Here is a 14,204-nt window from a genome sequence, read left to right on the forward strand (position 1 = left end):
CCTCCTGAGGAACCTAAACGTACAGAAGTCCATGGGACCTGATGAGATGCATCCCAGAGTCCTGAGGGAACTGGCTGACGTAGTTGCCAAGCCACTCTCCATGATATTTGAAAAGTCATGGCAGTTAGGGGAAGTTCCCAGTGACTGGAAAAAGGGAAACGTTGTGCCCCTTTTCAAAAAGGGTAGAAAGGAAGACCCTGGGAACTACCGACCTGTCAGCCTCACCTCTGTGCCTGGGAAGATCATGGAACAGATCCTCCTAGAAGATATGCTAAGGCACATGGAGGCCAGGGAGGTGATTCGAGACAGCCAGCATGGCTTCACCAAGGGCAAGTCCTGCCTCACCAACCTAGTGGCTTTCTATGATGGTATAACAACAAGGGTGGACAAGGGAAAACCAATGGATGTCATCTATCTGGATTTTTGTAAAGCCTTTGACACGGTCCCCCACAACATCCTTCTCTCTAAATTGGAGAGCCATGGATTTGATGGGTGGACCGTTCGGTGGATAAGGAATTGGTTGGATGGTCGCAGCCAAAGGGTAGTGGTCAATGGCTCAATGTCCGGATGGAGACCAGTGAGGAGTGGAGTCCCTCAGGGGTCCGTACTGGGACCGGTGCTGTTCAATATATTCATCAATGACATGGACAGCGACATCGAGTGCACCCTCAGCAACTTTGCAGATGACACCAAGCTGAGTGGTATGATTGATACACCAGAAGGACAGGATGCCATCCAGAGGGACCTGGACAAGCTGGAGAGGTAGGCCTGTGTGAACCTCATGAGGTTCAATAAGGCCAAGTGCAAGGTCCTACACCTGGGTCGGGGTAATGCCCACTATCAGTACAGGCTGGGGGATGAAAGGATCAAGAGCAGCCCTGCTGAGAGGGACTTGGGGGTACTGATAGACGAAAGGCTGGACATGAGCCAGCAATGTGCGCTGGCAGCCCAGAGGGCCAACCGTGTCCTGGGCTGCATCAGGAGAAGCGTGACCAGCAGGTCGAGAGAGGTGATTCTGCCCCTCTACTCTGCTCTGGTGAGACCTCACCTGGAGTACTGCGTTCAGCTGGGGAGCCCTGAGCACAAGAAGGACATGGAACTGTTGGAGCGGGTCCAAAGGAGGGCTACAAAAGTGATCCGAGGGCTGGAGCACCTCTCCGATGAGGACAGGCTGAGAGAGTTGGGCTTGTTCAGCCTGGAGAAGAGAAGGCTGTGGGGAGACCTGATTGCAGTCTTTCAGTACTTCAAGGGAGCCTATAGCAAAGATGGGGGCAATCTTTTTAGTAGAGACAACAGTGACAGGATGAGGGGTAATGGTTTTAAACTAAAACAGGGTAGGTTTAGGCTAGATATAAGGAAGAAATTCTTTACAATGAGGGTTGTGAAATACTGGAACGGGTTGCCCAGAGAGGTAGTGAAGGCCCCATCCCTGGAAATATTCCAGGCCAGGCTGGACAGGGCTCTGAGCAACCTGATCTAGTTAGTGGTATCCCTGCTCGCTGCGGGGGGGCTGGACTAGATGACCTCTAGGGGTCCCTTCCTACCCAAAACTTTCTATGATTCTATGATTCTATGATTGCCCTCCCCAGCCCAGTGCGGGAGGAGCGGGCAAGCAGACGCGTGGTTCTTTGGTACTGCCCGGGGCTGAAGCCAAAGCTCAGCAAGTGCAAGCAAAAACGCGCCAGCTGGTTTTCCCCTGGGAAGAAGGAAGGAATGGCTCCCCCCGAGGCAGCCTCTTTGGAATGGGCCGAGGTGGCCTCGGAGGTGACGGCGGCAGCTCCGGCGGGCGGCTGCGGGGAGGGGGGCTGGAGCGGTGGGGACGCGGCGCCGCCGGCTTCTGCGGAGGCCCTGGGCAGCAGCCGCCCCCCAGCGGGGCCGGGCGGGGCCGGGCGGGCGGCAGGACTACACCTCCCGTGCTGCACCGGCGGCAGACGGGCTCCCGGGCTGACGCGGCCACACAGCTCCCGAGGCCGCCTTTGTCCGTGCCCGCGGTCGGTGCTGGTGGCAGCAGGTTTGAAGGCCTTGGGGGGAAGGGAAGGCAGCTGCTGGCAGGTGAGTGAGCTTCTGGCCCGCTGTGCTCACGGCAATGCTGTGCTTGGCAGGGACCGTCTGTCCGTGCTGCGCCGGGGCGGCTGGTGACGGGAGAGGCCCCTCCTGCGGCCTCCGGAGCATCCCAGCTGCGTCTTGCCGATCGCTCTTTGTGTGTGCCTCCGTCTCCCCGCCGAGAGCCAGCGGCACGGGAGGGCTCCGGGCTGCTGCGGCAAGGTGGGGGTCAGGCGCAGCCCCGGTGACCCTGCTGTGTGGGCTGGCTGTGCACCCACCGCCCCTCTGCCCTGGCCCTTCCCTTGCACGGGGTGCTCCGAGCTCTCCCAGTGCTGCCCTTGGGATGCCGGAGCCCCCGGTGCTGCCGGGGCCCTGCCCGACAGTGGCAGGATTTGGGCAGAGGTGTTCAGCGAGTGTGTGGCAGAGTGTGCTGAGCCGGTGGTGCTTCTTGCTGCAGATGTCGGTGACTTTTGAGGATGTGGCCATCTACTTCTCCCCGGAGGAGTGGGCAGAGCTGGCGGGCTGGCAGCGGCGACTGTACCGGGAGGTGATGCTGGAGAACTACCAGGCGGTCGCCTCTCTGGGTGAGGACTCTCTCTGGCACTGCCGGGCTGGGGTGGATCCGGAGTTCAGCTCTTTGACTGAGCTGGAGCCCTTGAAAGGGAAAATCCCGCTGCTGCTGTTACTGGCCAAGTCCTGACGTAGCTATTGTGATTGCAGGTTTTGCCCTGCCAGGCAGCCTCCTGTGGAGAGCTATCCTGGTACAGAGAATGGAATGGGATAGGATAGGATAGGATAGGATAGGATAGGATAGGACAGGATAGGATAGGATAGGATAGGATAGGATAGGATAGGATAGGATAGGATAGGATAGGATAGGATAGGATAGGACAGAACGGAATAGAACAGAATAGAATAGAATAGAACAGAATAATATATAATGGACTGTTTCAGTTGGAAGGAACATACAAGGCTTATCTGGTCCAACTCCCTGACTACTTCAGGGATGGCAAAAAGTTAAAGCGTGCCATTAAGGGCATGGTCCAAGCGCTTCTCAAACACTGTCAGGATTGGGGCATTGACCACCTCTCCAGGAAGCCTGTTGCAGTGTTTGACCACCTCTCAGTAAGGAAATGCTTCTTTGTGTCCAGGCTAAACCTCCCCTGGCACAGGTTTGAGCATTCCCTAGGCGTTCTGTGTGCAGGAGAGCGGCCAAGGTCATGAGGACAAGGTAAGAGGAGGCTGTAGGCACCAGGAAGGGGGGCAAGAGATAGGAGCAGAGTGCGGCGAGATGCTGGGGCCACGGGCAGGGGGAAACCAGTACTGCTGTTCTGGCAGTGCAGGAGAGGTTGCCTCTGTCTCTGTCCCGGACAGGCTGGCCCTCCATCAAGCCGGAGATCATCTGCAAGATGGAGCGGGAAGAGATGCCGTGCCTGTCAGACCCCCTCAGGGCGCAGCAGAGGCACCAGACCCCGGTGGCAGGTGGGTAAAGCGGGGCTCGGGGAGGGGTGGGGATTCCAACAGCACCATTCCCTTGGGCCCAGATGCTCTGTGCCCCTCGGTGCTGCCTGGTGAGGCCTGTCCCATCACCAGCAGTGAACCTGGCCTCTCTTCCCCAGCACCCAGTGGCCCTGGAATGAGGAGCAAGGCTGAGGGGGTCCCTGAGGAGCAGTCGGCACCCAGTGCCCTGCTCCTGGGGATGCCCAAGCCAGGTGGGAGCCAGGAGGTCCCGTTGGAATACTCCCTGTTCCATCCCATCCCGGCCCCTGGTCTGGTGGAGAAGACCCCTGCCACCTGCCCCGAGTGTGGCAAGAGCTTCAAGAGCCAGACTGGGCTGACCAAGCACAAGCGGAGCCACACAGGCGAGCGGCCCTACAGCTGCACCGACTGTGGCAAGAGGTTCACCTCCAGGCATAACCTGGTCTATCACCAGCGTGCACACACTGGTGAGAAGCCCTTCGCCTGCAGCCATTGCCCCAAGGCTTACAGGGACAAAACCGCCCTCACCGTCCACCAGCGCTTCCACACGGGTGAGAAGCCCTACAAGTGTGGTCAGTGTGGCAAGAGCTACAGCCAGAAGGCCAGCCTGGTCAGCCACCAGCACATCCACACTGGGGAGCGCCCCTTTGCCTGCGCCCTCTGCCCCAAGGCCTTCAGAGCCAAGAGTGTCCTCACTGCCCACCAGCGCATCCACACAGGTGAGAAGCTCTACAAGTGTGGTCAATGTGGAAAGAGCTTCAGCCAGAAATGCAGCCTGGTCAGCCACCAGCTGAACCACACCGGGGAGCGTCCCTTCACCTGTGCCCACTGTCCCAAGGCCTTCAGAGCCAGGAGTGCCCTCACCGCCCACCAGCGCGTCCACACCGGGGAGCGTCCCTTCGCCTGCACCCGGTGCCCCAAGGCCTTCAGGGACAGGAAGACCCGCAGCATTCACCAGCGCATCCACACAAGTGAGAAGCTCTACAAGTGTGGTCAGTGTGGCAAGAGCTTCGGCCGGAAGGCCAGCCTGGTCTATCACCAGCGCATCCACACCGGGGAGCGCCCCTTTGCCTGCACCCACTGCCCCAAGGCTTTCAGGGCCAAGAACTTGCTCACTCTCCACCAGCGCATCCACACAGGTGAGAAGCCCTACAGGTGTGGTCAGTGTGACATGAGGTTCAGCCGGAGGAGCAACCTGGTCAGCCACCAGAGCATCCACACCACAGAGCGCCCCTTTGCCTGTGCCCACTGCCCCAAGTCCTTCAGAGACAAGAGTGTCCTCACTGCCCACCAGCGCGTCCACACGGGTGAGAAGCCCTACAAGTGTGGTCAGTGTGGCAGGAGGTTCAGCCGGAAGGGCAGACTGATCAGCCACCAGCGCATCCACACCGGGGAGCGCCCCTTCGCCTGCACCCACTGTCCCAAGGCTTTCAACGCCAAGCACAACCTCACTGCCCACCAGCGCATCCACACGGGTGAGAAGCTCTAGAAGTGTGGCTAGTGCAGCAAGAGCTTGAGCCAGAAGGGCAGCCTGCTCAGAATCAGCTCATCCACACTGGGGAGCGTCCCTTTGCCTGCGGCCACTTCCCCAAGGCCTTCAGGGATGAGGAGACCCTCACCACCGTCCAGCTCATCCACACTGACAAGGAGCCTTGCAAGTGCAGTGAGAAGCAGCACCAGAAGAGCCACCAGCGGGTGCACCAGGGGCAGTTGGCAGTACCACAGGGGGTCCAGTGGGTTGGGGGTTGTCCATCCCTGGTGGGGGAGCAGGTGGAGCCCAAGCACTTCCAGTGCAGTGGCTGCGAGAAGCAGTTGCGGGATGAGGGGATCGTGCTGGGTCACCAACAGAGCCCCAGCACACCCAGCCTGTGGCCACCTCTGCACCCAGTGCCCCCGAAAACAGCTACTGACATTCCCATGGGGCAGTGGGGATGTTGGGGTCGATGTAGCTTGAGAATTAGCATGACTAGGCCGTCTAAGTAAAACAGCATAACTCAACAGGCCCCTAGAAAGGACAGCTAAGAATAGCAATTGAGAAAGTTCTGAGAGTGTACATGATGTGGGTTAGGAAAAACAAGATGTGTTCAAGGACGTAGAGGCGGTCTGTTGCTATTGGCGTTAGTGCATCGTTACCAATTATAAGGGAATGTGGGGCATGTGAACAGTGTATGATTTATGTCTGTAGCCTATCCGATGTAAGCGTAATCGTGTGTAACAGATATGGCAAATGTATATAACCGCAGAAGCGGGGCAATAAATGTATCCGACAGTGGATCTTACCAAAGCGTGTGAGGATCGTTCCCGTCCCTTCACGGATGTTGGGACCTGGCATAGAGGCTGCTGCAGGGGTGTCTGCATGGGAGTCACCCAAAGTACCAACGTCCGTCTCCAACAGAGAAGCCACCCATGGACTGGGAGACAGTTGCAGCCGTGTCCCCTTCACCACTGGGTCCAGTTCCAGCTGCTGCCTGAGAAGACTCCTCGCTGGTGTGGGTTGGATCCTCCTTTGCTGCTGCCTTGGGATGTCCTGCACAGCCGCCATCACACTCGCCAGCTGGGGTGGGGTAGGGTAGTCACCAGCGCCTCTTCCCTGCTGTCCTGAGCCCCGCAGTGCCAGCAGCTTCTGCGGGAGAGGCGTGGGTGCAGGACTGGTTGCCAGGGCAGGGGAAATACAATAAATGTATCACAATGCAGTCAGAATGGTTTATGGGACAGAAGGGAAGATGCTGCTTTATTTTGGCGCCCATATAGTAAATAATAAGCTTCTTGCTGCTGACAACAAGCAGTGAGCTCCATAGCAAGGACAAGGGGCAACAGGCACAAACTGAAGCACAGGAAGTTCCGTCTGAACATGAGGAAGAATTTCTTCCCTCTGAGGGTGACGGAGCACTGAAACAGGTTTCCCAGGGAAGTGGTGGAGTCTCCTTCTCTGAAGATATTCAAAACCCGCCTGGACAAGGTCCTCTGCGGCCTGCTGTAGGTGACTCTGCTTTGGTGGGAGGGTTGGACTAGATGACCCACAGAGGTCCCTTCCAACCCCTACCATTCTGTGATTCTATGGCAGCACAGCGTGTGTTACTGCTCGCTGGCAGCAGCACCTCGGGGCCGACGTCCCTTTGCACATCCCCAGAAAACCTCTTCCGTGGCCCCTTCTTATTGGAACACAGCGAGAGGCTGGGATCTACCTGGGGGCTGCAGTGGGCAGCTGGGGCTGAAGAAGGGTCCCGAGGGAGCCGTGGGCATGTGGGTGAGGGCTCATCTCTGCGAGAGGAACCAACAATGCTGGGGCCTCCTGACCTCGCTGGGAACCGCCTGCTCTTCCCATCAGCTTTTAAATTTATTTTTCAGTCAGACAGGAGCACAAATTCACTTGTGCCCAAAGTTTCCTTCCATTCCCGCAAACGGCTGGAGGTGAAGTTGGAAGCCACGACCCTCAAAGCCTGGGTCCTACGTTTGGCTTCAGGCGTGCAAAGGCACCTTGGCTTTTCAGGGGTGCCCATGGCATGGGGGGAGTAGCTGCTGAGCTGTGGGGGGCTGTGGGTTTCTGGGGTTGCAGGGCGTGGGACAGCGGTGCAGATCACCCAGCGCCGGCTGCGTGGGGGAGCAGTGGGTGCAGTGGGAAGGCCGGGGTGCCCCAGAACTGTCTGCATTGCCGGGGGTACTTCAGGGGACCCGGCCGGCTGGGGCCAATCTCGACCCCCTACGCTGGCATGGCGGGTCCCCTCTGTTCCCCGTCCGCGCCCTGGTAGCCCCTCGGCAGCCGTCCGGGCTCCTGCAGCACTGGGCTAATGCAGCCAGGAAAGGGGTTGGTGTGGTGGGGACCAGCCAGTGCCCCCCGCGTGCTTTTCACCGCCCGACTTTCCACACCCCGCTCCCAGGGGCTCGGCAGAAGCCAGCAGCGCTGCGTCCCCACCGCTCCCGCCCAGATCCCCGCATCCGCCCGCCGGAGCTGCCAGCGTCACCTCCGAGCCCACCTCGGCCCATTCCAAAGAGGCTGCCTCGGGGGGAGTCGTTCCTTCCTTCTTCCCAGGGGAAAACCAGCTGGCGCGTTTTTGCTTGCACTTGCTGAGCTTTGGCTTCAGCCCCAGGCGGCACCGAAGAACCACGCGGCCGCTCGCCCGCTGCTATCGCGCTGGGCTGGGGAGGGCAATGGGAAGGAAGAGGCGGGACTCGGGGGTGGGGATGGAGACAGCTCGACCGAACAGCAATGGGAGGGAGCGGTAACAACAGTAATACTGATAAAAGGAATACTCAAAGCCAGGAACACACAACGCTGTTTTCTCCCCGCCCGATGCCCAGCTCCCTCCAGAGCAGCCATTCCCCTCCCCCGCCAGCTCCGCCAGCTCTATCGTGGCCATGACGTCACATGGTACCGAATGCCCGATTTGTTTGGCTGCTTTGGGTCAGCCCTCCTGGCTGTATCTCCTCCCAGATGCCTGTGAGAATGAACCCTGTGCCAGCCGAACCCAGGACAGTGTCCAGCCCTTCTTCTGTACCATCTACATCATGCCCAGTTCTTCAGGGAGTAATGGTTTTAAACTACAGGAGGGTGGATTTGGACTTTATATGAGAAGGAATTTTTTGACATTGAGGGTGGTGAAAGACTGGCCCATGTTGCCCAGAGAGGTAGTGGAGGCCCCATCCCTGGAAACATTCCAGGCCAGGTTGGATGGGGCTCTGAGCAACCTGATCCAGTTGAAGATGTCCCTGCTCACTGCAGGGGGTTCTGCCACATGGCTTCCAAAGGTTCCTTCTGAAGGAAGGGGTTAAAAGGGATTTTAGTAGAAGTACCATTATCTAATAGCTGAGGTGCGTTTAAAGAGAACTGATAGTGCCTATCTATTGTCTAAATTCACTGAAGCAGAGTCTTGCATCTCCATACAAAGGGGTCAGTTCCTGATAGGGTCGCCAGTTGCTGAAGCCAGGTCTGATTCTATCAGCGCTGCACCTTGCTTGGTTTCATCAAAGTTGATCCCTCATTAATCTGGACTATTTTACTGTAAGACTTTTGATATGACATACAGCAACTGTGGTAGTGATCACACACGCTGGCAGGGGGAATTAGCAATTAGAATCATAGAATCATAGAACCATAGAATGTCTCCAGTTGGAAGGACTAACTAAAATTAAACCACATGGCTCAGTGAGTCTTCCAGATGCTCCTTGAACTCTGACAGGATTGGTGCCATGACCATTTCTCTGGGTAGTCTGTTCCAGCGACCAGCCTCCCTCTCAGTGAAGAACCTTTTCCTAAAGTCCAGTCTGAACTTCTCCTGATGCAGCTTCATTCCCTTTCCTTGTGTCCTAGCACTGGTCACCAGAGAGTGTAAGCAGTGATGAGGTCACCGCTCAGCCTTCTCTTCTCCAGGCTGAACAAACCTCAAAAGCTCAACTAAGCTGAATTAACATCATAGAGTTCAAATGATTGGCTATTCTCACCCAAGATCACATCCCCTTGAAGTACACATTGGACTTCCCCATCCTGCCACATCACCCACCAAATGCACCCAGGTCCTTGAGCAAAAGCGATCCCACAGCTTTGCCCGTGGCAGGACTAACCCAGACTGGCTGTCCTAACATATTCTTCAGGTGCACTTCAGGGACTTTATCCCCTGCTACAGGATGTGGAAGTCTGGACTGGGCAGAAATGGCTTTCAGAGCGATTTGGATTATTTTCTCCCCTTTCTCAAAAACTGCTGCTCTATTGCCCAACACAAGGATGTTTTCAATGCATGGAAGGTGTTGCGGAGCTTCACTCTGTTCCAGCAGAGTCCGGATCAGTCCATAGCAAATGGTGGGGCTGTGTTTTCACCGCTGGGGCAGTCGGTTCCAGGTGTACTGGATGCCTCTCCAAGTGAAAGCAAGCGCTGGCCTGCACTCTGCAGCCAAAGGGCTTGAGACAAATGCATCAGCGATGTCAGTGGTGGCATACCACTTGGCTGCCTTGGACTCCAGTTGATATCAAAGTTCTCGCATGTCCGTCATGGCAGTACTCAGGGGCAGCGTGACTTCATTGAGGTCACCATAGACCACTGTCAAGTCTCTACTCTCCATTACACTTTTGCCCTGGCCATACAGGACTGGTAAAGGATGAGCGAGTCCTGCTGATCACACCTTGACTCTCCAGTTGACGAATCAGCTTCTGGATGGGCATCAGGGAGTCTCGGTTGGTGTGATATTGCCACTGGTGCACTGTTGTGATAGGGGTCGGCACCTGTTGTTCTTCAGCCCTCAGCATCCCCACAACAGAATCACAGAATCACAGAATCACAGAATAGTAGGGGTTGGAAGGGACCTCTGTGGGTCATCTAGTCCAACCCCCCTGCCGAAGCAGGGTCACCTACAGCAGGCCGCACAGGACCCCGTCCAGGCGGGTCTTGAATATCTCCAGAGAAGGAGACTCCACAACCTCCCTGGGCAGCCTGTTCCAGTGCTCCGTCACCCTCAGAGGGAAGAAGTTCTTCCTCATGTTCAGACGGAACTTCCTGTGCCTCAGTTTGTGCCCATTGCCCGTTGTCCTGTCACTGGGCACCACTGAAAAGAGCTTGGCCCCATCCTCCTGACACCCACCCTTCAGATATTTGTAGGCATTTATAAGGTCCCCTCGCAGCCTTCTCTTCTTCAGGCTGAACAAGCCCAGTTCCCTCAACCTCTCCTCGTAGGGGAGATGCTCCAGTCCCCTCATCATCCTCGTAGCCCTCTGCTGGACTCTCTCAAGTAGCTCTTCATCTTTCTTGAACTGGGGAGCCCAGAACTGGACACAGTACTCCAGATGACGCCTCACTAGGGCAGTGTAGAGGGCAAGGAGAACCTCCCTCGTCCTGCTAGCCACACTCTTCTTCATGCACCCCAGGATCCCTTTGGCTTTCTTGGCAGCCAGGGCACACTGCTGGCTCATGGTTAACCTGTCGTCCACCAGGACACCCAGGTCCCTCTCCGCAGAGCTGCTCTCCAGCAGGTCCACCCCAAGCCTGTACTGGTGCATGAGGTTGTTCCTCCCCAGGTGCAGGACCCTGCACTTGCCCTTGTTGAACCTCATGAGGTTCCTCTCTGCCCAGCTTTCCAGCCTATCCAGGTCACGCTGAATGGCAGCACAGCCTTCTGGTGTATCTACCACACCTCCCAGTTTGGTGTCGTCAGCAAACTTGCTGAGGGTACATTCTAACTCTTCATCCAGGTCGTTGATGAAGAAGTTAAACAAGACTGGGCCCAGTACTGACCCCTGGGGGACACCACTTGTCACCAGCCTCCAACTAGACTCAGCGCCGCTGATGACAACCCTCTGAGTTCTGCCATTCAGCCAGTTCTCTATCCACTTCACCGACCACTCATCCAGCCCACACTTCCTGAGCTTCCCTAGGAGGATATCATGGGAGACTGTGTCGAAAGCCTTGCTGAAGTCAAGGTAGACAACGTCCACGGCTCTCCCTTCGTCTACCCAGCCAGTCATGTCATCGTAGAAAGCTATCAGATTGGTCAGGCATGATTTCCCTGTGGTGAATCCATGCTGACTACTCCTGATAAGCTTCTTTTCTTCCACTTGCTTCATGATGGCCTCCAGGATAAGCTGCTCCATCACCTTTCCCGGGATGGAGGTGAGGCTGACCGGCCTGTAGTTCCCTGGGTCCTCCTTCTTGACCTTTTTGAAGATTGGAGTGACATTGGCCTTTCTCCAGTCCTCGGGCACCTCTCCTGTCCTCCAGGACCTCTCAAAGATGATGGAGAGTGGCTCGGCAATGACATCCGCCAGCTCCCTCAGCACTCGTGGGTGCATTCCATCGGGGCCCATGGATTTGTGGACGTCCAGATTGCTTAAGCGATCCCTCACACAGTCCTCCTCAACCAAGGGAAAGTCGTCCTCTTTGTAGGCTTCTTCTTTTACCTCCGGGGCTTGGGATTCCTGAGGGCCAGTCTTAGCACTGAAGACTGAAGCAAAGAAGGCATTCAGTAGCTCTGCCTTCTCCGTGTCCTCCGTCACCAGGACACCTCAAGGTCACAAGGATCCTCAAGAGACCGGACAAGGTGGACAGCTGTTCACTGTCCTCTGTCTTCAAGGCAGCTATACCAAAAGCCCACCAGTGCCCTTTAGGGTCCTTGGAATCCCCTCTCCTGAGGCAGTCTGTGCCAAGGATGCACAGAGACTTGGGGCCAGTCACACCATGATGCTTTTGCCACTCGTTCCCAGTTAGGCTCACTTCAGCCTCCAACACAGTCAGCTGTTGGGATCCCCCTGTCACTCCAGAAATACCGATGGGTTCTGACCTTTTGTAATCTGATGGCATTAGGGTACACTACAAGCTTATACTCCTGTGGAGCTGACATGCCAGGCCATCAAATCCATACAGACCAGTAAACCCGGTTGTTCTTCTCCTCCACCTGGCTGGAGGCAGGACCCCTCTAGTCCTAGCCATAGCAGTTGTTGTGGAGGAATGAGTTCATGTGGCACACGTGGGTTACCCCACCCTTGGTACTCACATCTTGTAAAAACCAGTCAGCAGCTCCTTGCCTAGGGTCAGCAGTAAACTCCACCCTTCTACTTTGTCTGGGGAGCTGCCCACTGTAAACTGGAGCAGCAATGTTTTTGAGAGAGCGCCCATTCCTGATTGTTTCTCCTTGCAACTCGCACACTTGTGCCTTTTGCACTGAGACATTTCTCCATCCACCTCCTCATGTCCTCTCCCTGGTCATGAAGGTAAAACCACAGGCTGCCTCATGGTGTGTACCATCTCTCTTGAGACAGGGAATGTTTTCTCGTAGTAGCTGAGACACTGATCTGTACAGGTGGGGAGTAGGACCTATGTGAGTTTTCAGTTTTTTGAACAGCTTTTTGCACTGCTCAGACAGCCTTTCCACAGCAGAAACCAGACGTGTGGGAAGAACAGATTGTCTTTGTATTGCTGGAGGTGGCCAGCCTCTTCATTCACTGTTGGTGCCTCTTCTGCTTTCCGGCCCGTTGCTGCCCATGAATGGGCGTATGACGATGGTGCACTCTGTACGAACTTCTGCCATATGGATCATGCTCATTTGGACTTCATCAGGGTCTGTGGGTGACTACAGGTTGTCCAGGCCATAATAAATCAGCCCTTGCACAGCCAACCCCTCAGTGTGGGTCGGTGGACTTGCTTGGACTCGTGTGTCAAATACCAAAGAGTTAACAAAAGGGAGTGGTTCAACTCGAGCAAGGAGCTCAGCTTTTCTTTTCAGACAGAAGTAAAGGGTGATGGTCCAACACTCAAATCCACTGTGTGACACCTGGGCTGAGGCAAAGGCCTTACAGCCAGATGCTGCTTCAGTTAAAGAACAAATGCTGTCCTTTCAGCTCTGTCAGCCTGACCTCGGGCCAGGGAAGATTGTGGAGCGATTCATGCTGAGTGCACTCACCAGGCATGTGAAGGACAACCAGGGGATCAAGCCCAGCCAGCATGGGTTTATGACTACATACAAGAAAGACATGGAGGGGCTGGAGCGTGTCCAGAGCAGGGCAGCGAGGCTGGTGAAGGGTCTGGAGAAGAAGTCTGCTGAGGAGAGGCTGAGGGAGCTGGGGCTGTTCAGTCTGGAGAAGAGGAGGCTGAGGGGAGACCTTCTCGCTCTCTATAACTACCTGACAGGAGGGTGTAATGAGGGGGTTTGGTCTCTTCTCCCAGGTAACCAGCAACATGATGAGAGGCAATGGCCTCAAGCTCTGTCAGGGAAGGTTCAGATTGGACATTGGTAAAAATTTCTTTGCTGAGTGGTCAGGCCTTGGCCCAGGCTGCCCAGGGCAGTGGGGGACTCCCCATACCTGAAGGAGTTTAAAAACTGTATAGATGTATAAGGGATTATGTCTCTGGGTCTGTCTCTGTCTCTGTCTCTCAAAGGCAGGAGAAGTGATGGTGGTTCACTGGAACCTGTAAGGTCTGTGTATGATGTAGATGGTACAGAATAAGGGCTGGATACTGTCCTGGGTTCGGCTGGCACAGGGTTCATTCTCACAGGCATTTGGGAGGGGACACAGCCAGAAGGGCTGACCCAAAGCAGCCAAACAAATCGGGCATTCGGTACCATGTGACGTCATGCCCAGGACTGAGCTGGCGGAGCTGGCGGGGGAGGGGAATGGCTGCTCCGGAGGGAGCTGGGCATCGGGCGGGGAGAAAACAGCGTTGTGTGTTCCTGGCTTTGTGTGTTCCTTTTATCAGTATTACTGTTGTTACCGCGCCCTCCTTTTCCTGTTCGGTCGAGCTGTCTCCATCCCAACCCCCGAGTCCCGCCTCTTCCTTCCCATTGCCCTCCCCAGCCCAGCGCGATAGGAGCGGGCGAGCGGCCGCGTGGTTCTTTGGTGCTGCCCAGGCTGAAGCCAAAGCTCAGCAAGTGCAAGCAAAAACGCGCCAGCTGGTTTTCCCCTGGGAAGAAGGAAGGAACGACTCCCCCCGAGGCAGCCTCTTTGGAATGGGCCGAGGTGGGCTCGGAGGTGACGGCGGCAGCTGCGGCAGGCGGCTGCGGGGAGCGGGGCGGGAGCGGTGGGGACGCGGCGCTGCTGGCTTCTGCCGAGCCCCTGGGAGCGGGGTGCGGACAGTCGGGCGGTGAAAAGCCCGCACGGCTCCGCAGCCGCCTTCCTCCAGCCCGCAAGGTTGGGTGGGGGGAAACCGCATCCACTCCGGGGGCCCTGGGCAGCAGTCGCCCCCCAAACCGATCCGAGCCGAGCG

At 56.5% G+C, this 14,204-nt stretch overlaps 1 protein-coding gene across 1 annotated transcript in view; it reads left to right on the top strand.

Annotated features, from left to right (window-relative positions):
• The first annotated feature begins 1,954 nt into the window (after positions 1–1,954).
• Positions 1,955–14,204, top strand: part of LOC104339331 (uncharacterized) — a 48,444-nt gene continuing 36,194 nt past the window's right edge. The window contains exons 1-4 of the mRNA XM_075420017.1: positions 1,955–2,052; positions 2,501–2,627; positions 3,418–3,525; positions 3,663–6,004. Of these exons, the coding sequence (XP_075276132.1) occupies positions 2,501–2,627; positions 3,418–3,525; positions 3,663–5,011 (1,584 nt within the window). The 5' untranslated portion in view covers positions 1,955–2,052 and the 3' untranslated portion in view covers positions 5,012–6,004. Of the gene's footprint in view, positions 2,053–2,500; positions 2,628–3,417; positions 3,526–3,662 lie in introns of the transcript that reaches the window.

This window comes from Opisthocomus hoazin, chromosome 4 (genome assembly GCF_030867145.1).
Source record: "Opisthocomus hoazin isolate bOpiHoa1 chromosome 4, bOpiHoa1.hap1, whole genome shotgun sequence".
NCBI classification, from domain to species: Eukaryota; Metazoa; Chordata; class Aves; order Opisthocomiformes; family Opisthocomidae; genus Opisthocomus; species Opisthocomus hoazin.